General features: G+C 53.5%; 5 protein-coding genes across 5 annotated transcripts; all 5 read left to right on the top strand.

The window, feature by feature from the left end:
• Nucleotides 1-3,964: 3,964 nt before the first annotated feature.
• CYCA (cyclin) lies at nt 3,965-4,894 on the top strand (the record flags this gene model as incomplete). Its single annotated transcript, XM_001683852.1, has 1 exon — nt 3,965-4,894. One exon carries the CDS (start codon nt 3,965-3,967, stop codon nt 4,892-4,894), a length of 930 nt encoding a protein of 309 aa, XP_001683904.1.
• Nucleotides 4,895-6,109: 1,215 nt separating this feature from the next.
• LMJF_25_1460 (conserved hypothetical protein) lies at nt 6,110-8,431 on the top strand (the record flags this gene model as incomplete). Its single annotated transcript, XM_001683851.1, has 1 exon — nt 6,110-8,431. The coding sequence occupies one exon, from the start codon at nt 6,110-6,112 to the stop codon at nt 8,429-8,431; it is 2,322 nt and encodes a 773-aa protein (XP_001683903.1).
• A 585-nt stretch (nt 8,432-9,016) lies between these two features.
• LMJF_25_1450 (peptide chain release factor-like protein) lies at nt 9,017-10,336 on the top strand (the record flags this gene model as incomplete). The annotated part of the gene is made up of 1 exon (XM_001683850.1): nt 9,017-10,336. One exon carries the CDS (start codon nt 9,017-9,019, stop codon nt 10,334-10,336), a length of 1,320 nt encoding a protein of 439 aa, XP_001683902.1.
• Nucleotides 10,337-10,924: 588 nt separating this feature from the next.
• On the top strand, nt 10,925-11,698 carry LMJF_25_1445 (conserved hypothetical protein; the record flags this gene model as incomplete). Its single annotated transcript, XM_001683849.1, has 1 exon — nt 10,925-11,698. The coding sequence occupies one exon, from the start codon at nt 10,925-10,927 to the stop codon at nt 11,696-11,698; it is 774 nt and encodes a 257-aa protein (XP_001683901.1).
• A 4,318-nt stretch (nt 11,699-16,016) lies between these two features.
• On the top strand, nt 16,017-16,805 carry LMJF_25_1443 (conserved hypothetical protein; the record flags this gene model as incomplete). Its single annotated transcript, XM_001683848.1, has 1 exon — nt 16,017-16,805. The coding sequence occupies one exon, from the start codon at nt 16,017-16,019 to the stop codon at nt 16,803-16,805; it is 789 nt and encodes a 262-aa protein (XP_001683900.1).
• Nucleotides 16,806-20,994: the final 4,189 nt, after the last annotated feature.

Below are 20,994 nucleotides of genomic sequence, written 5' to 3'. Positions count from 1 at the left end.
ACATTACGCCTTGCGCCGCGACTTTGCCGTTTCCCGTGCCCCAAAACACGCCCCTTTCCCGGAAGTTACGCATACAGCCCTGCCCACCTTTCGCGCGAAAGAGTCCCCGACCACGACACCCCCACCAAAACCGCCAAAGCCCCCGCGGACCCCCACCCCACCAGTATCAAACAGAACTGGCTAAGTTGGCCGACCCCGCGTTTGACCCCTTCCCCCGAAGCCAAAAACGGCCGCCGCCGCACCCGCTCCCCAAAACGATTGTCCCCCCCCCAAACCAAAAATTACTTCACTGCATCCCTCACCCTTCCTTATCCAGAAGCCATTATTCCCAGCAAAAAAGGGCATCCCGCTGCCCCCAAAAAACAGCCATTCCAAAAGCCCCCGCCTACGCCAAAACACCCCCGGCGGTGCCAGGGTCAGGCACCCACGACGTAGCGAAGTCAGAGCGATTTATCGCTACGGGTGTCGCCAGCCATGTCCTGGATGGCGCTGCGTGGGGGAGGCCTGCAGCTGTGAACGTGTTTGTGCGAACCATATGATGGGCAGTATGCCGCCATGACCCGAGCGTATCCCACCCGGCCCTCACCGCCCCCTGGCTCGGGGAGCCCGAGACGCCCCGAGGGATGCGCAAGGTGGCGACCGGCCACGAGGTGAGCGGCTGTGGGGCGACCCTGCGGAGCGGGGGAGGGTGGGTATAGGGTCTGGGGCGGAGGCCGCGCTTCGCCGGCTGGGTCGGCGCACTTCTGCACTGGCGCGTGTCTACGGCTGCTTGGCGCCACGCGGTGCGGGGTCTATTGCGGCGGCGGGTGGTCGAATTGTGGTTTGGGTTTTCTTGAACGTGGCTTCGGGGTCCTCAAAAAAAAATGCTGTCGGCCCTTTTGGCAGGCCGGCCGGTGTGGTTATCTTTCCCCTTGTGCGAAGTGGTGGTGGTGTGTGTGTGTGTGGGGGGGGGGGTGAAACCCAACATGAAAAGGGAGAATGGACGCGACACGGACTAATTGAAGGTGTGATCAAGGCGCCGGCGCCTTTCTTCAAAGCGAGGCCCCCTTTTAAAAAAGGCGACAAAGCAGAACAATCAGTGAAGATGATTTCGACTAAAAATGCGCCGCCTAAGGCCCCTCCCAGGGAACTATAAAAAAAAGGAAAGTTGCACATGGGTTAGGGAGAAACCGCGTGAACAATAACGAAAACCGGCGGTTCGTTGTGCTGCTTTTGGGCGTCAGACTATGGGCGCCCGCGGCTATCATTGGTTTGGGCTTCACTGGCAACTGGCAATCGCATTTTGGCGCCTGTAAGCATCCGGGCGGGAAAAAGCCAGTCTTTCCAGTCGCGGAAAAATACTGGTGTTTTTTTGGCGTTGGGAAAAAAAAGTGGTTCCGGTGTCTTGTGGGGTACCGCGCGGGGCGGTTGGTGCGGCCCTGGGGCCCCGGCGAAGGCCAGGCCCGGCCCCCCCCCCAAACACAAAAACGCCGCATGCCCCCCCCCCCGGACCCAAAAAAACGAGGCGCGGGGCCTTCCCAAGCGAGGCATTTCCGCCCTTATGGAGAAATGGTCTTTTTTTTCATTGCAACCAAAGTGGTGGAGGGGTGTTCCCCCAGGATCGCCGGGTCTTGCTTTTTCACTTATCGAGGAACCAGCCACCGATATCCTTGGCGATCGCCAAACCCCAGCGGCACAAATTTCTGCTTCTTTAAGCGCGCTGGCAAAACTGGCGTGTTTTGCAAACGATAAAACATTTGCTGTTTAGCTGCTCTCATGATATGTGTTTTTGCCGCGGTGTGGGAATTTGCTGGGGGACAAAAGCTGCTGGTCTCATGGAAACTGAAGGCTCGTTCTCCGTATTGCTTTGAGCTAAAATGTGCTAAGGACACGAAATTCAACAATTGCACTAGCGCGAGTAATGCAATCAGTTTTAGGCCTTCGTGCCCGCAGACTGGTGGGCACCAGAGGGCTGTTGGAGTTTCGCGTACCCCCGGGGTTTTCAGTTGCTCATACTTCCGAAGGTACTCGGTTATGTTGTTGGGGGAGGGGGAAAGAGGCCTCTTTGATAAAAGATAAATGTCGACCTGTGCTCTTTTACGGCGCAAACCCAAGCTTCAGCAGCAATTTCTTTGGGTGTCATGATCGTGTTTCTGTCCTTGTGGGCTTGCTTGTTGGGTCTGCTTTTGCGCTTTGCCGTGCAGGGATATCGCCCTCTCTCTGGCACGGCGTTGGGTAACGCTACCCCCCCCCCCTCCCCTGGCGCAGTTTCGAGGGGCCGTTTGGCAAAAGGAGGGCGTCCGCATTTCGAAACTAGCATTTAGAGACAGCAGCCCCATGCGCGCTCGCACAAGTCAAAGCAACCGGCTTGCATATTTCGCTATCTGGCCCAAGGTATTGAAAGCCGGCGTGTGTTTCTAGCCCTTGTCGCTGGTAAATCGGCGCCGGAAGGGCACCGAATCCTGCGCCGGAAAGCTTCCGTGGCGTAAAAACCCTCATGGTTGCCGCGGTTAGCTCACAGATGGCTGTGGGTGCTGCTCGTGGCAAAGAAATGTGAAGAGACGATACCGTTTGAGCGAAGTAAAGCGTCACGGGGGAAAAGCGAGGGCTCCTGTGTTCGCGTGTGCTGGGGGGGTCGCCTTTGCACGGGTGCGGTGATGGACTTTCTAAGAGAGAAAAAGCGACAGCCAAGGGCAAGGGAGAGCGGGGATGTAATTGAAATGGATTTGATGAGGAGGTCGGTGGTTACGTCTTGCTCTTGCGTGGGGTGCTGGAAAAATAACGGCGGGGATGCTGTTTATCGTTTCTTGACTTATTTGAAAAAGGCGAAGCTTCGGTTAGGTATCCTCAACTGGGGGGGGGGGCTGGCTTCTTCCCGGGGACGCCTCTGGGTGCGTAAAAAAGTAGGGGGCGGAGCTGTTTGCCCCCCGAGCCCCTGAAGAAATCGTTTTGGCGGTGGGAACCATGGCGTGGTGTTCGGGTTAGATGGGCCACCCCCCCCCTGGAATGCAAGCGGCCCCCCTCTGCGTGTCAATGCCGGGCCGCTTCTGGCGGTTGCAGGCCGAAGTATCTGAGGCGCAGGGGGGTTGGTGCGATTCATCCCTGCCGGTGTCGGTGGTGCTATGTCCTGAATGGCGTTGTGTCGGGGAGAGTTGCTACTGTGAACGCGCCTGTGCCACTCGTGTGACGGGCAAAGTGCCGACCTGACTCGGAAGTATCGTCATCGGCCCTCATCGCCTACTGGTTTGGGGCCTTGGCTACCGCAGGGAATGCGCGGGATGGCGGGGGCGGCTGTGGGGTGACCTACGGTAAGGATGGGGGGTGGATGGAGTGTGTGTGTGAGGAAGCCGTGCTCAGCTGGCTGGGTCGGCGGATTGCCGTGACGAGTGTCTGCTGCTGCTTGGCACCACAAAATGGGGGCTTCGACAGGCCGGGTAGTGTGGATTTCAGCTCATGCTTTATGGCCGGACGGAGACATTGAAAGAAGAAAAAGGAAAACCAACGTCTTCTCTGGGACCAGAATTTTGGGCAGGGGCGCCGTGGCAAGAAAATGCTGTCAGCCACAATGGAGGTGAAGTATGATAAACCGAATCTGATTTTCAAAGCGTCGGGGAGCTGAACTTTCTCGTATGAAAGTTCGCAACTTCTAGGTGCTGTGCTCATCGATGCATTCGATTTCTATCTTGTGTGCTAACGGACCCGATCGATGGGTTTGACCTATTTCACTGAATTATCACACTTGAAGCGAGTCTGTAAATGCCTGAAAAAACGAAAATAAATAAAAAGAGCAAGAGTCGCAAGCGTAAGGGAGGGGTCGAGGGTGACAACTGTGATCCACATTCTTGATAATCCACATTTGACATGTTTAAGCGATGCGTTCTACTCTTATTCTTTATCCCATTTGCCTTCTTTTGGTTATTCGACACAACTGTAATTGCTCACAACAATGCAGCATACTCGATAGCATAGAAGCACGGCGGTCAAAATGGCGGTCCCACTGCGAATGAGGATTCCTTTCTCGAACCAGACCAATCTAGTTCGCGAACCCTATCACAAGCCTGCCGCTCAACCCCCAACACCGCTGACTAATGAATCGCGTTTTGTGTCGGAATATGGCTCCGAAATCTTGACATACTTCTTGGAGGTGGAGCGCGTGGTTTACAGTGAGCGAATGTACATAGACCGCCAGTCGGAGGTCACTGACCGCATGCGTAAAATCCTGATAGATTGGCTGGTTGATGTCGTCACAGAGTTCAAACTTCATCCCGAAACATTTTTTCTCGCCGTAGATATCATTGATAGATTTCTTTTCTTCTACAGTATCCCGCGTACAAAGCTGCAACTGGTGGGGGTTACAGCTATCTTGGTTGCGGCTAAGCACGAAGAAATCTGGCCACCAACGGTGAATGACTGCGTCGCCGTGACAGCTAACACGTACACCTCAAGGGAGGTGATCGACATGGAGTTCGACGTTGTGACCACTCTCCGGTTTAAGTTTACTGTTCCCACGACGTATCCGATAACTTGTCGACTGTTGGAGAGCTGCCACATGGCGCCCGCAGTGTGTCACGCCACGTTTCTGTTTTTGGAGAGCGCTGCGCACTGCTATCCACTCCTGCAGTTCCTTCCGTCGCGCATTGCGGCAGGGGCTGTTCTTTTAGGAGCGTTTTTGATTCGCTACAACAGGTCCAAGGGCGCGATTTCACTCCAAGGTCTCTGGGAAATCGAAGTATCTCCGTTTGCACAGGGTATCGGATTTGATGAGCTTCAGCCTGTCACTGAGCAGCTTCTCCCGTTCACTCAGCGTTTATGCAGTGGCTCTTCGCGCCTTCAGGCGGTGAGACGCAAATACTCTTCCAGCGAGTATGATTGCGTAGCTTCTTTGGAATTTCCTTTCATTTCAACTTCTGCGTGAAGGATTGATCTCCTTTTAGTGTCTGCTTTCGTGGTAAAGTCACAACCGTGGAACTCGCTTTTTTTTTTTTACAGTATACTATAGAGTTAGACTGATTAGTTTTCTCTCTGAATCTTAGTCATATTTTCCCTCCTACACAGCTTATGTTCTCAGGGTAGCCTTTTTTTCTTAGATTAGTCAAAAGTGATTACCCTTTGGCGATACCCTACCATTGTTCTCGTTTTATGCCGTACTGATCTATTACTCGGCATACCGTTGTCAGTCCTATTTTCGAAACACGGCAGCATGAAAGAAACGCAAAAGGGTGGGGTCGCTTGAGTTCACCCTCACTGCCGCTTCTCGAGTTGTTTTGCCACTACAGCATCTAAAGAAACCTTGACGAGAGACACCTCCGGGTGTGGTATCCAGCGCTCAGCACCCGTTCTGTGAAAAGGACAGAAAGCTCCTTTTCTGTGCCAATGTTGGACCACCTCTGGTGGTGCCAGGGTCAGGCACCTACGACGTAGCGAAGTCAGAGCGATTTATCGCTACGGGTGTCGCCAGCCATGTCCTGGATGGCGCTGCGTGGGGGAGGCCTGCAGCTGTGAAGGTGTTTGTGCGAACCATATGATGGGCAGTATGCCGCCATGACCCGAGCGTATCCCACCCGGCCCTCACCGCCCCCTGGCTCGGGGAGCCCGAGACGCCCCGAGGGATGTGCAAGGTGGCGACCGGCCACGAGGTGAGCGGCTGTGGGGCGACCCTGCGGAGCGGGGGAGGGTGGGTATAGGGTCTGGGGCGGAGGCCGCGCTTCGCCGGCTGGGTCGGCGCACTTCTGCACTGGCGCGTGTCTACGGCTGCTTGGCACCACGCGGTGTGTGGGGCCCGTGGCAGTGCCGGGGGTAGAGTGGCGTTGTGCCCATGCTGTATGGCAGAGAAATAGACGCGTTGAAAGGCAAAAGTTTGTACAGCGAAAAAAAAAGAGGATCTGCTGAAGAAATATTTTTGCTGCGTGCTGGCTTCACCGCCGAGGGCTCTCAGCATGCTTTTCGGCTCGTCATGTTGCTCTTGCTTTCATTTTAGTCACTTATAAAATTCGATCCCTTTCTTTCTCTTGTAAGCAGTCAGGCTCTGACGTGTGCTAAGGCATATACACACCCGTGCTGGCACGCAGCAATAGGAGTAGATCATCAAATAGTAGATAAGCAGCTCTGACAGTTAAGCAACGCAGCAAACATGAAGAACAGTGCTGCTCGAACGCAGCTGGAGAAGCACTTTGCATATGCACCGCAAAGCGAAAATTTGCCGTTGGCAATCGGCGCCGATTTTCACGACGACCCTATCAATCGAAGCACATTGAGAAAAAGCCATAACTTGCTTCTCGAGAGGAAAACAGACCACGCACCTCACACAAAATACTGCTACAATGGCCAACCATTTGAAATGTCTCGTACCGCTGCTGAGGCTGCTGCTGCCGAGGACAAAGCGGCTGTATGGAACGGGTGGTTTTCTGAGGATTTCACCAAAGCGGATTTAGATGATTTTGTCGTTCGAATGCTGGGGTACTTTATCGAAGATGTTTCAGAGAGCAGCGCAGAGAAAGAGCGTGTGCGCAAGGTGCGCATCAGCTTTTTTGTAAAGGATGATAGTCTTTCTATCACTGAAATCGGCCAGAGGAACAGCGGCCTGGGTGAGTCGAAAATCCTTTCTCGTCGTCAGGTTCCCAAAGACATGCGGAACCCTACTGATCTGCTTCTTCTTAGTGACTTTCAAATTGGGGATTCTGTGAACATTTACGGCCAGATGTTCTACATCGTCGATATGGACAAACGGAGCCGCCGTTACTTTCGCGAGGTTCTGGAGAAGGACGTTCCGGATGCGCAGAGCATTCCGCAGGATTCATTCAGCCGCGCCGCTGCGGCCTCGGCGGAAAGGTCGACGAAACGAGTGGTATCCTCGGACGATATGGACCGTAAGCGCGCCATCGAGCAGGAGCTAACGGGTATTTACACGAAGCATTCTACAGAGGATATTGCGATCACGAAGGAGTTCTTGAAGAATAAGATCAACGAGCACTTGACTTATCTGGCGCTCTGGGATGATCGCGGCAACCTTAGCGGCGACTTACACTACTGTGTCATTAGAGTATTTCTGGAAAACAACACAATTGAGATCGCTGAACGTAGGCCAGAGAACAGCGGCCGATGGGGAGGGCCGATCTTGATTCACCGCCAGCGGATCCCACACCCGTCCGCCGACTTGACGCAGAGCAGGTATCAGCAGCATACGTACGGAAAGCTGATGAAAAACGATTATTTGTGCCCCGAGGATATTCAAGTCGGCGAAACATATATGATTTACGGGAAGCCGTTTTATGTGTACGACAGTGACTCTTTCACCCGCAATTACGTCAGAGAGAGGTACCAGGTAATCATCAGGGACGCTGTAGATATCACCCCTTTTGAGACACCAAAGAAGCAGACCTCGGTCTTTTACCCGCCTCCGCCGAACGGGTTCGGTAGCGAGCGTGAAACGCGAAGCAACTGGCTCTCTTTAGTTGGCAAGCCGGCAAGGGTCGACGATGAGATGGCGCAGCGCGAATCTGGTCGAGTGATGAAGTTTTCTGCGAAGCTTACCAAGCCGATTGGTGCCGGCGACGAAAGCAGAGAGTTTGTGGTTTCGTTTCATTGTGAAACCAAGGAGCTGGAGATCTTCGAAAAGCCGAAGCGAAATTCGGGCATGTTGGGGGGCCGATTTCTTGCAAAGGGAGTGCACCGAAAGGACATGCCGAATGGGACCACGGTACCATTCACTCCTGATGATTTTCAGGTAGGTCGGGTGATCGAAATTTACCGGCGTCCATTCCTGCTCACTGGCCTCGACGCGGGAACGCAGAGAATTCTCGATGGCACTGACAAGGTCGTCACCGAGGACCGCATCAAGTGCCTCGTGGTGCTGTTGAAGCAGCAGCTGAATCTTAAGTTCTCACGCGCAAACGAGGCATTTCTTGCGCTTGCGCCACAAGGCACTCTTGGCTACGCTCAAGTGAAGGAGTTTCTGCGTGCGTGCAGCTGCAGCATCACTGACGAAGAGGCGCTTCTGGTTGTGCAGAACTTGTCCCCTGGTACCAATGGCGTGATCAACTACGACGACTTCCTTCGAATTGTGGACGTTTCTTCTGAGTCGATGGACGAGGCCTCCCTTACAACTCGGTCTATCCGCAGCGTAAACATGACCAAGAATGATCAGCTGAAACTTGCCGCCACCGCTTCCGAAGAGAAGCAGCGACGCAAGCAGCTCCGTGATGTGCTGCAGTTCAAGCTTATTCAGCGAAAGGGAAGTGTGCAAGAGCAGTTTCGCTTGTTGAGCGATCATAGTGCCAATTCGAGACTCAACCGCAACACGTTTCGCATCTCCCTCAACACTGTACTGTACTTCAACATGAACAAGAAAGACGAGGATACACTGGTGTCTCTGCTTTTCGACAGTGTCGAGGACGAAAACGGGGACATTACGTACAAGCAGTTCCAAGAGTTTGTGGATTCTGTTGACAACTGATCAGCTGGTTAGCGGATCTCGCGCTCAGCAGTTCTTTCGTCTTTTCTTCTCCGAAATGTACCGAGTTTCTGGCCTGCCTTTCGTTGTCTCCGCGGAGTGTTGAACATGTGTGCATATAGTGTATGTGCTGGGCGATGAATGTATCATAGTGCTGCACACCGTTCGCTTCTCGCGATGGCAGTGCTTTTCTACTTTTAGTTTGACATGTACCATACCCGTTCTCGGTGCGCTCAAGATGGTAGCCACGAAACTGAAGACCACGAAAGAAACGATTGACTTTCTCGTGCCTGCGGAGCGTTTGGGAACAAAGCCGAGGCTGCACTCTTCTCGCACGTACAGTGTGCAACGAGTGCAAGAGAGCGGCGGACACCAGATGGTCTTATGGATGGCTCTCGTCTGTCTTGGCTCGCGTTACTTTGAGGTGTGTCCTTTTGAGCTCCTCTGTTATGCTCTTAGTCTCTCTTATTCTTCCTGGAGGAGCCTTGCGAGTGAAATGGTCTCCGTCTTCACTTTCTTCGGCTCGTTAGGTGTACAGCCCCACAGCACGACTTTTCGACCTGCGCGGTCTGGCGCTTCACTGAGTGAATGTTGTGGTGGACGGCGCGGCTGCTGTTCGGGGCTGGCGGCACACAAGGCGGTGTCAAAAAGCTGTCCGCTGTGAAAGCTGAGTATTGCGACTGGGCGCTCAAGGAGAACACACGAGCGTTGATCGGTTCTATTCACCACCCTCTCGTTACCGAGTACTTGATCCGCCTTCATGAGAAGCGGATTGCGCTGGAAAAGTGGCAGGAGGACTCTGTGAGCGACACTAAAGTTAACGCCCTTGTCAACTGCGTGGATAGCTCCCCGTTCGACTACGTGAGGTGGAATACCAAGTACCGTGACGAGCTTGACATCGCAGCGAAGGTGTGTGCTGTGCTGCGGCAGCTGGATGAAAATGCGACGCTGCACGATCAGCTACAGTCCAAGAGCCTGCGCAATAGAGAAGATGAGGAGATTTTAGATATGGTGAAGGAGGACATCGCTACACTCATGAACCAGCTCCGGTTGTTGGAGGGCGAGGTTAATGCGGTGATGGAGCGCCGGATCGGGTCTGATGATTTGGTAGGGTCCGTGACGAATGTATGGAATATCAACGTTGAAGGGAAGGCTGGAGGTGAGGAGGCGAGTCTGTTTGCCGCAGAGCTGGCGGAAATGTATCGCATGTATGCGACGGAGTTTCGCAACTGGAAGGTTCGTCCGGTGGTTAAGGACGACGGCAGTGAAGCCGCCAACTCTAACGAGTTTCAGGTTTGCGGGGAAGGGGTCTATCGCAACATGCGCCACGAGATCGGCGTGCACAAAGTTCAGCGCGTCCCGGTGACAGACGCCGCAGGAAAGATGCAGACTTCCACCGCAGTTTTCACCATGATGCCGGTGCTGGATCCGGTATCGGTTGATGTTCACGAAAACGACTGCAAGATCGACTTTGTCCGCGGCTCTGGCCCCGGTGGACAGGGCATGCAGAGCAGCTCCAACTGCGTTGTGCTCACGCACAAGCCCTCTGGTATATCCGTCAAGTGTCACCAGTCCCGCTCCGCCCTCGGAAACAAAGAGCTCGCATTGCAGATGGTAGCGCAGCAGATTCTGGCGCAGCGTGTGAAGGAGCAGAACAGTTCTCTCCACAAAGCATGGCAAAACCAATGGAGCAGCGGGGAGCGCTCTGACAAGATGCGAACGTACAATCACCCGCAGAATCGTGTTACGGACCACCGCCTTGGGAAAGACTATGCTTTGTCCTCCTTCATGGAGCGTGGCAGCGGATTGAAGGGCCTCCACGACGAGCTCAACGACATCAACGATCGAGAGCAGGTGACGAATGTGCTTCTCAAGCACATCAAAGGTGGCTTCGGTAGCGTTGTATAACCGATTCACACACACACTAGACACGGATGGTGCAACAGCAAACGCTACTGGGGCCTTTGCTCAAGCTGCTATGAGCGCAGCTTTCTGCCCGCGTTTTTTCTACAGAGACTAAGGAAGATCATGTCCAATCACCACGACATCTTTTCTCCCTTTGCTCAAAGAGGCAGAGCAAGCGCAGTTTTCTGGCTAATTTCTTCTCCGTGGTTTCTTTGGACGGGAGTACATGCACTCTGCAGTTGCATCGTGTGGCCTGTCCTTTGAGCTCGAGCGTCGTGTGCGATTTTCGGGCGTTCATCGTGCAATTATGGTTAACCCCCTGCTGAACTCACTTGCCCCTTACCGTTACTCTCTCGTTTATTGTTTTGTGTCCTTTCGGCCCACGCAAACGGCAGGGAGGTAGCGAGCTCGCATTTTGCAGTTCGGTTGCTGCCATTCCGACATCCCTTGCGTACGGTGGCAGAAAAGCAAAACACGCACATGCACACACACAGAGGAGCTGACAAGGATACTATCAAGCCGCTGCTCTTCACAGACTCCTTTTGTTTGTCGTTTTCTTAGAGAAGTTGCCTCGAAGGGTAACCTTCTACCATGTCTGCACAAGACCGTGCCAGACCTCAGTCAGGCACCGCAGTCGAGGAGGAGCCGAATAAACAGGCGCCGGAGTCTCTATTTCAACGGTGCGTGCGCAAATGGATGGGCTTCAGTGACTACCTCTCCACCTCCTTGCTTGGTGGACCACGGTGCATCAAGCTTGCTCACGTCATCAATTTTCAAAAATGCACGACGCTTTTTGTCTGTAGTGCCATGATGTGGAGGTCTGGAAACTTCTCCGCCACTGCGACGACTTACACCGCCTTGCACGGCAGCTACGGGCTCTGCTGGTACCTGAAGCACCTGGTCTTCCCGGATCCACGGTGGGATCAAAACATCACCATCGGGAGCGCCATTGCCGCCTTCGCGGCGGTGCTTGGCCCTTACTGGATGATCGCCTACAACTCTATAATGCAAGGTGCAGAGCGGTCGAACGTCGCTCTCTGTGCCGCGACAGTGGTGTACGCTGTCGGCCTCGCGATCATGATGGGGGCGGATGGGCAGAAATACTTCGTGCTGCGAGAGCGCAAAGGCCTCATTACAAACGGTTTCTTTGCCCGTACGCGAAACCCCAACTACCTTGGTGAGGTAATGATCTATGGGTCCTTTGCCTTTGTTTCGGGTCGCACGAGCTCGTGGGTGATCTTACTGACGATCTGGACGGGTCTTTTTCTTCCATCAATGCTCGCCAAGGACATCCGGATGAGTCGTCACGCTGGCTGGAAGGCATATGTGCAAAGGACCGGGCTCTTGTTTCCTCGTATCAAGTGAGAACCCTGATGACAGGGGACACCTCCGGGTGTGGCATCCAGGGTTCAGTACCCACTCTCTGCGGGGGAAGCCAGGCTGCCCCTCCCCCTATCCCTGTCCGTGCCGGACCACCTCTGGTGGTGCCAGGGTCAGGCACCTACGACGTAGCGAAGTCAGAGCGATTTATCGCTACGGGTGTCGCCAGCCATGTCCTGGATGGCGCTGCGTGGGGGAGGCCTGCAGCTGTGAAGGTGTTTGTGCGAACCATATGATGGGCAGTATGCCGCCATGACCCGAGCGTATCCCACCCGGCCCTCACCGCCCCCTGGCTCGGGGAGCCCGAGACGCCCCGAGGGATGTGCAAGGTGGCGACCGGCCACGAGGTGAGCGGCTGTGGGGCGACCCTGCGGAGCGGGGGAGGGTGGGTATAGGGTCTGGGGCGGAGGCCGCGCTTCGCTCACTGGGTCGGCGCACTTCTGCACTGGCGCGTGTCTACGGCTGCTTGGCACCACGCGGTGTGTGGGGCCCGTGGCAGTGCCGGGGGTAGAGTGGCGTTGTGCCCATGCTGTATGGCAGATAAATAGACGCGTTGAGAAAAAGGAGGCGACATATGAGAAACGCGAGGGAGGAGCGCTTGCTTGGGTAAACAGGGGAAAGGAAGAGGAGACCGCCATTCCGCTGAGTACGCCGCCATGAGCTCCGTTCGTGGTCACGCTTTGCCCTTCCATATCTTGACTGCTACCATCAAGCAGGTCTGCTGCACACGTTGGCTACTGAACAGCTCCACAGCGGTCGCCCACGCTTGCGGCAGAGGCGCAGAGACGGCAAGGATGCCACCAAAGAGGTCACACATCAGTCGCTTCGCAGTAGGGATCGAGGCGTCCTCTGACACGCTCTCAGTCTACGATGCTTATCTCCTCAGTTGTAGCTCTGGATGAGTGTCGTGGTGCGCATATGCCGACTTGCTCGAGTACCTAATCGCTAATGTGTGTGTGTGTGTGTGTGCCTTATGTCGCGCCTCGTACCGTTGCTCACGTTCACTCGTCCTCAACGTGTTCTCCTGCTCTTCTCCTCGTCTTCTCACGTGCACATCACTCGCTCGAGAATCTTTCGGGATTCTTTGCACACACACAAAAGAAAACGGTAAAGCAGTTCAATCTGGCTCACGCAGCCCTCTCAAAGCCACAGCACATTCTTTACGCGCAGCTTTGAAAGACTTGTGTCTCACGCGCTCTGAAGCTCTGAATCCTATCGAAAACGGTGTTTCGTGGCTTAAACGCCAGGAATCCAGAAATGTACGCCACGGCCACGACTGTTCACCGTAGCCGAAGGCCGTACCCGCCACAGGACACCTCCAAGCACTACACCGAGGTGCCGCCAGCCACCGTGAGGCAGTGCAACCCGATCTACCGCATCATTAAGCGTTTGGGTCGGGAGGTTGCGTTTGACGAATATGAGCCTGTAGAGAAAATAGTAGTGTTGATTATTTTCCTGGTCATTGTGGCGCTGGCCATCGGCGGACCCATGTACATCATTCGCTACGCGCTCTTGTAGAGGAACCATCTCTTTGTTGTATCTGTCGGCGCCCCTTCTTTCTTTGCTGCAGCCGTCCTTTACGCTTGGCTGTCTTCGCATAACCCACACATTTGGATGTGCAGATCCTCTTTACCGTCCTTTTCGTACCAAAGGTTCAAAAGTGACCGCTGCTGTTTGTGTGTGTGTGTGTGTGTGTGTGTGTGGAGCAAGACGGGGGAGAGCCCCGCCCCCTCTTCTCTTCCCCCAGCGAGAGGTAGTGGCGCATCACAAGAGTTGCCGTCGCGTAGGGGTCATAAAAAGAGGGGAGATGAAGAGAATGCAGTGGTCGCCGTGTTGTGTGGTGGTGAAGAGATGTGTCACACGCTTCCATGGGCTCTATGTGCACTCATCGTGCCAATCGGGTAGCAGAGCAAGAGGGCGGAGGATGACACGTATGTGAACCTTTTTGGTGTTGGCACCCGCCTCCTCCGCACCCTGCTCAGGGCGCCACTCGCACCTTTTTTTTTCATAGCAATCAAGATCGTCGCTCCAATTTACTTTCAGGTGCACATGAAAGGAAGGCGTGCGCTTGCCACTGTTTCCATTTTGCTCATCGCTCTCCATTTGTAGAGTGAATCTCACGCGTGTCTTCTGCTCACCTCTCACTGCCGTCTCCGTTTTTATGGCTTCTTGGGTTCGCTTTGCTATCCTGCGCCTTTCGTATCGCTTTACATGCACATGTTGCCCATCCCTCCTTTTTTTTTTCGCCCTCACTTTCATGTTCGCACCTGTTATCGAATTGAACGGATATCAAAAGAAAACGTACAACACAAGGAGAACACCTCAGCATAGGGAGAGGGGATTGAGTGGTATATGGAACACAGAGGTGTAAAGGTTTGCCGACAGCGTCATAATGAGAAACTGCGTTTTTTATTGCTTGCCGATAGTTGTGATTTGAAGCAGGCTGTTGCCTCGATCGATACGTACGACTACGCGTGCTTTGTTGTTCCGGTGCTGAGGGCCACATTGGCACTGCTGGAATCGGAGGTAAAGGGTCGAGAGTAACGACTGCGGTCCGTACGTGCCAGCTCATGTGCCGCGAAATGGTCCACGCCTCACATGCTTTCTTTTTCGTTCCTCCTCTGTCTTATTTCTCTCCCTCGTTTCCGACTCGACGCTTGCGCCACGCACACGTGCACACACGACCGTCATACCGAGGTCGACGAATCAAACGCAGAAGAAGCACAGCTCACGCAAAAGCGAATACAAAAAACAACAACCATCAGCGTTCTCGCTTTCGAGCCACCCCTTTCAAAGCGCTTCACTCGCTTCTTCTCACGCTCGTCTTCCCTCTTTGCCACGCACATCTTTTTGTTTCGCGGTTTTTGGTGTGCTTGTTTGTTCCCCTCCATTTAGCTCAAGATCTGTATCGAGAACATAGCCGCTTTCACACACAAAATACAACACTGCTCCCCACCCTCGCTTTCGTCGAACGCGCCTCTCTTCTTCACCCCTTAACAAGAAACTCTTTTGCAGGGTGCTCCTCGTGTACATTCTGCGTGCGAGTGCGCGTGTGTGTGTGTGTGTGTGTGTGTGGAACCAACCTAGCATTTGTAAGACACGAACTGGCACTCGAAGCCCTTGCACCTTTTTTTCTTCCTCTTCGTCATCGCTTGTACGGCTATAGATCAGTCAGAGGGTGCGCACCCACACTCTCTTTCCCTTCCTTTTCAGTTGCGTTGGCAGCAACCTTGTGGCTTGGTGGAACAGTAACAGCGAATCCCCCACACCGTTCACTCAGCGAGATTCTGCCAGACGCAGGCGAGTGCGTGTGTTTGTGTACCTCAGTGATTCCCTTCCCATACACAATTCGTTTTTGTTTTCTCCAGTGCTTAGTTTCATCGCTGTTTCTATCTTATTTGTTTCACACTGTTTTTCATTCTTTTTCTTTTTTTTCGTTCATTGATCTGGCCCTACCCCTCCTCCCCTTTGTGTTGCCCTTTCCGTTTTAGCAACACACACATATATATATATATATATAAATATATAAATACTATTTTTCGTTTTGCTCTTGTCTTCTCTCGTCGTCCGCACCTCCTTCATTCTTCCCTGTTCACCTTTTTTTCTCTCTTCACTGGTTTCCGCGTGTGTGTGTGTGTGTGTGTGTGTGTATGTGTGTGTGTGTGTGCGTGTGCGTGTGTGCGGGCGCCTTTTCCATTTTGCATTGATCTCTTTCTGCCTCCCCCGGTGCTGTCTCTCGCGCTGCCTCGCACGTATCGACTCACGCATTCACGGCATATTCCAGGTCTCTTGTCGGCTTTTCTTCGAACTTTCGATTTCGTTTGTCCTTTTTTTGTGTTGCTCACTCTTGTCTTCGCTGTTTGTGGCGCCCTTTGCTTTTCCCTCTTTTCTCCACTCGATTTTTTTTTCCATCTTTGCATTGCACGCTCTCTCTCTCTCGTCTCGTCAGGGAAGTAGTACGCAATACCACCACCAGTAACAGACACAAGTGACTTTCGTTTTTTTCCTCTGCTTCACTCTACTTCTGTTGTGCGCGCAGAAAGAGGAAAGGGGGAAAGTCAGAAAGTGTGAAGATTGTCTCTCTGAGCGTCCGCGCATGTTGCTGCCGGAGGCGATCGTCTTTGCGAGTTGCGATTGATCAATACACGATATACCACCTCTATCGTTGTTATTGGTTTCAGTAGCTATACACACACACGCGCACAGGTATCCACACACCATTCAATACCTACCATATATCTCTATAGCACCCCTAGTTTTTTGTCTGTTTCTTCTCTTGCTTTGTTTTCTTTTTCTTCGCACAATGACAGCAATTCCACCGTTCCTTTCGTTGGTGGACATGTACGGCTACCTGCCCAACTTCGATGCCGACTGCGACCTCCAGGTTGGCGACTGGGTGGTTGTTCAGCCGCAGCGCAGGGCGGCGTTGCTCGGCCCGCTGATCAGCGCGTGGGAAACCGCTCCGCAAGATCATGCACTATCCGCTGCATCCTCCTTTGTGCCCCAGTACACCCTGAGTCAGCTTCTGCCTGAGCCTCTGACGCTCCGGAGGCGGTCGCTGGCGTGGAACCGTGTCGGACTCGACTCGTTCTCCACAAGGCTGCCTCGGCTGGCTCCATTATCCATGGCGCGAGCGCATTACTGCCAGCGAAAGCGGCTGCACGTGTCTGACGACAGCCCGACAAACACAAGGGAGAGCAGTGTGTGTGAAGATGATGCAAGCAGCGGGAACGGCAATCTGTACCTGCACGTGCGCTTGGGCCTTCTCACCCCCTCCCGCCCGTACGTTTTCGGAGGTTTGGACATCGTGGAGGTGCTGGGGTGGCCATATGATGATGCGTGCGCCGAAGACACGGCGGCGCCCGTACCCCCTCGCTCAGCAACTCAAAAGCCAGCTGTTCTGTACTTGAACCTTCTCACAGGAGAGACGCTGACACGCGAGGAGGCAGTGCGTAGGACATCAAAGCTGATGCCTTCATTTACCTCTTCTACCACCACATGGTCCTCTGCGATCGAGGAGGCTGCTGAGAAGGAATGGCAGCAGTGGGTGCTTCGGGGAACCTGCATCACGCAACAGCAGCCCTGCAGGTAAATGCACCTGCAAGTTCCAATGAGCAGAGAAGTAAAAGGAATAGCGACGTGGTAAGACGAAGCTATCCGAACACGCAGCGAAGACAGCGCCTTGTCCGCTTCTCCCCCTTTTCTTGCTCCTCCTCAGTTTCTGGTAGAAACGGAGTTGGGGAAGAGGGCGGGGCCGTATAAGGAACTTCTTCGCATCTTCGTCTCTCCTTTGCCATTTTCTCTCCGTTTCTCCCCTGCTGCTAAATGCATAGACACGCTTGTGTCTCTCTTGCTTGATTTTTATGCCTTACATATTCATCCCCCACCCCTCCACTTTTTCTCCCTTTAGTTTCCTTCCATCTTCTTCTGTGATATCCCATCCCTCCTTTTACATCTTTTTTTTTGTTCTCGTCCCTTTATCCCTCTCGCCATTTCGCACCTTCTTCGATACTGCTTTGCCTCACTGCCACTCTTCTTCCCCCTTTTTTTTCGTGCGTACTTCTCTGTTTCTCGTTATGTGGGTGCTCTTTTGTTTTGTGTATGTGTTCGGCCTTTCTTCCCACTGCAATGACTACCACCATGCCCATTACTGCGAGTCTCCGCATGCGGTTCTTATCAATCACGCAAAATCCCCCCCCCCTCTCCCCAAAGAAAAATGCGAAACCAAGAAGAAAGGCAGAGATCCTTCCGTTTTCCCCTACCTCCTTCTTTTTCATTCTGCTTTGTTTGTTTGTTTGTTTGTTTGTTTGTTTGCTCATTTTAGCTCCAGTTATGTTTACTCTTTCTCCCTTGCGCCTTTCCTTTTTAGTTTTATTTTGATTTACTTCGTTTCTCCTCCCGTTTTTTTTTTTCTCTCTCTCTCGCCTACTCTAAGTCCCTCTTTTGCATAGCACTTGTGTAGTACTTGTCCGGTCCCCTGTCTCTCTCTCTCTCTCTTTTTCTTTTCCACCACCTCCACAGGGGTATGACGCAAGTCTTTTTGTGATGAGCTTTACATCACATGGGCGCTAGTAACACGGATGTGCACGCGCGTTGCCCTCCACCACCACCTGAACCTTAAAAATAGGGAAAGCTCGAATGCAGTTGGACGTACGTGCAAGGGGAACCTGCCCTGCACATCTCGTGGCTGATCTTCAGATTTGGAACGTCAAGCCGCCCCTTCTTTCTCCGCCTCTCCGCCAATGGATGGACACGCAATGTGTGGCCGTGGCTGCGTGTGGGTGTCAGACAGAAATTCGCTTGTCTCCCTTCTCTATTTGAATTCTTGCGATTTGCTGCTGGGTTATCACGAAAAGCTCTTTTTCGGGTTTTACTTTTTCCTGCTCTCTATTCAACGCTCTCCAACGCTCCCATCAGCCCGTATATATGGTATGTGCAAGCGCGCATACATATCTTTTGCTCTCGGACAAGAGTAGATTCTCCGTCTTCCGCCTCTTTCCCCTTGGTTTCTGTGTGTTATGCATCTTTTCACCCAATGCTTCTTTGTGAGGTCTCTCCTTGTGCCACCTCTTCGTCTTTCGCGACGGATAGAAGCGGCAGCGATGGTGCACGGCATCTGCAAAGGGGAAGGGGTAAGGGAGAGAGATACAACCCTGTATAACAAGAACTTGCAGGTGAAAGCGGACGTGAACTCAAGAGTGTGTGTACTGATAGTCTTTTTCTTCGTTTCTTCCAATGCTTCTTGCTTTCACTTTGCGTCACCGTCTTTCTTTCCCTCTCACGTGCTCTTCCACCTGCAATGGCTGACTTCCCTCTCCTCCTATCTTGGCTTGACCGTATTGCCACCTCTTCCGCGGTCTTTTTTCTTCTTTTCTTCCTCCGTCGTTTCAGTGACCGATGCTGGCCTCCTCAGCGTGGCATCCAGGGTTCAGTACCCACTCTCTGCGGGGGAAGCCAGGCTGCCCCTCCCCCTATCCCCGTCCGTGCCGGACCACCTCTGGTGGTGCCAGGGTCAGGCACCTACGACGTAGCGAAGTCAGAGCGATTTATCGCTACGGGTGTCGCCAGCCATGTCCTGGATGGCGCTGCGTGGGGGAGGCCTGCAGCTGTGAAGGTGTTTGTGCGAACCATATGATGGGCAGTATGCCGCCATGACCCGAGCGTATCCCACCCGGCCCTCACCGCCCCCTGGCTCGGGGAGCCCGAGACGCCCCGAGGGATGCGCAAGGTGGCGACCGGCCACGAGGTGAGCGGCTGTGGGGGCGACCCTGCGGAGCGGGGGAGGGTGGGTATAGGGTCTGGGGCGGAGGCCGCGCTTCGCCGGCTGGGTCGGCGCACTTCTGCACTGGCGCGTGTCTACGGCTGCTTGGCGCCACGCGGTGTGTGGGGCCCGTGGCAGTGCCGGGGGTAGAGCTGCGCTAAGCTTGTGTTCTGCGGCAGAGTGGAAACGTTGAAACGTAAGGTATCTTTTCGCGTTCTCTGTTGTGGATTACCGCGCCCCCTTTGTCGGCGGTCTCTCTTTGTTCTTTTCAACCTCTCCGTTGTGTTACTCTTGTGCGCGGTCGTGTGCGTGTGCGTTTTTTCCTTCGCTGGTGCGCATGTGTGTGTAGACTCGCGCCTCTCTGTCTCTCTTCACCATGCTTTTCTTCTCGCTTGTTTCCCTTTTTCTTTCTGATCCCTCCCCTTTTTTGCACTGTTCTCTCTCGCTTCTCAAAGGAGTGAGCGAATCGAGGTGTAGCAACGTTCACTAAACCAGTGAACAGCAAAAAAAAGGTATATGACGGATGCAGTACTGGTGCACGTCTGGGAGGGTGTGAGTCGACACCTCTCTCTCGCTCCTTCGAGGTTTTCGTGTCTACCTCTCTCCCTATCGGTTCTCTCCTCTCCCTTCTTTTTCTTTTCCTGCCCTCCCGACTACACTCGCGAGTAGTCTCTCCCCGCCACGTGCTCGCGTCATGCCGCTTTTGTGCTTTCTGTCGCTCTCGACCCTTCCTTTTGCTGCTGCTATACATTTGGGTGTGAACGGCCGGAGAATGTCCGTCTCTCTCTTGCATGTGCTTTTTGTTATACGTGTGTGTGTGTGTGTGATGCGTTCGTAACGGTGGTGATGACGCCAGAAGACGTAAAAGCGGCGTTCAAACGCGACGTCTCTCTCTCTCTCTGTCTCTCCCTAACGCCCCCTCTCCCTCCCCCTACTGCCTACGGGCTTCTCCTCTTTCTTTTCCGGTTCTTGTTCTGCTACCCTTTCGTTCTTCAACTGTTGTGGTTCTTTGCCTGTGTGTGTTTTTGTGTGCCTGTGCTGACTATTGCTGCTCCTCTTCTCGTTCTTTTTTTCTTCTCTTGGGTTATCCCTTCGCTTTTTTTACTTGCTCGATCGATCAAGGAGCGTGTCACCGGCGTCGCCGTGTTGTTGATTTCAGCTCTTCTTTACCGACCCCCCCCCCCCCCCCCCACACACACACACACATACATACATACATACAAGGAACGAAGTGAAGAGACAAGAAGAGACGACGCAGAGAGAAGCAAAACGAAAACATGAACCTTCTGCCCTGACCCCTTTTCGTTTTTCCGTTTTGTACAGGGGAAAGGGACCATCGAAGACAGCAAAAATGGAAGACGAAAGGGGTGGGACGAGGAGGGGGAGAGAAAGCGCGAGGAGGTAGAGAAATGAAACAACATACAGTGCTTGTGGGCGTTTTCCGCCTTTTTTTGTTGTTTGTTCTCTCTCCCTCTCTGCGTCTTCTTTCACGTGCCTTCTCGTACTTTTTTTTTCCGCCACCCCCTTTTGCGCCATTTTTCTTTGTCTTCCCTCCGTCTCTCTCTTCCCTCCCCCTCTTCCTCCTAACTTGCTCCGCGAGTGTACTGTGACGGCGAAAGGAAAAGCCCCACATAAGTGTCGACGTGGAAGCGGTGAAACTCTCCCACAGCACTTGATGATTCCCTCCCGTCAAGTCACAAAACAACAAACCAAAGGCTTCTCCTTGAGCGACTGTGAGAGGCTGTGTGGGACTGTGAGGTGGCGGTAAGGTACCAGCAAGGTCTGTGTGTGGAAGTCTCACTTCCTCCTTTTTTTTTGTCTCTTTTTATGGCTTTTGCTTTGAACATGTAGAGTGTCTCTTTACCTTATCTCTTTTGCAATGCTCTTGATCGATATGCCTGTGCCGATCTTCTCATCTCCACTCACCCTTCTCTCTCTCCCCTCTGTCACCGACACACACCCACTTTCTGAGGCGTCTGCGCGTGCGTCTGTGCCTTCGCCTGCGCCTGCGTGTCCCTTG

Source organism: Leishmania major, chromosome 25, assembly GCF_000002725.2.
Source record: "Leishmania major strain Friedlin complete genome, chromosome 25".
Classification (NCBI taxonomy): Eukaryota; Euglenozoa; class Kinetoplastea; order Trypanosomatida; family Trypanosomatidae; genus Leishmania; species Leishmania major.
The sequence above is the reverse complement of the archived record's forward strand: the minus strand, read 5'-3'. Positions and strand labels throughout refer to the sequence as shown.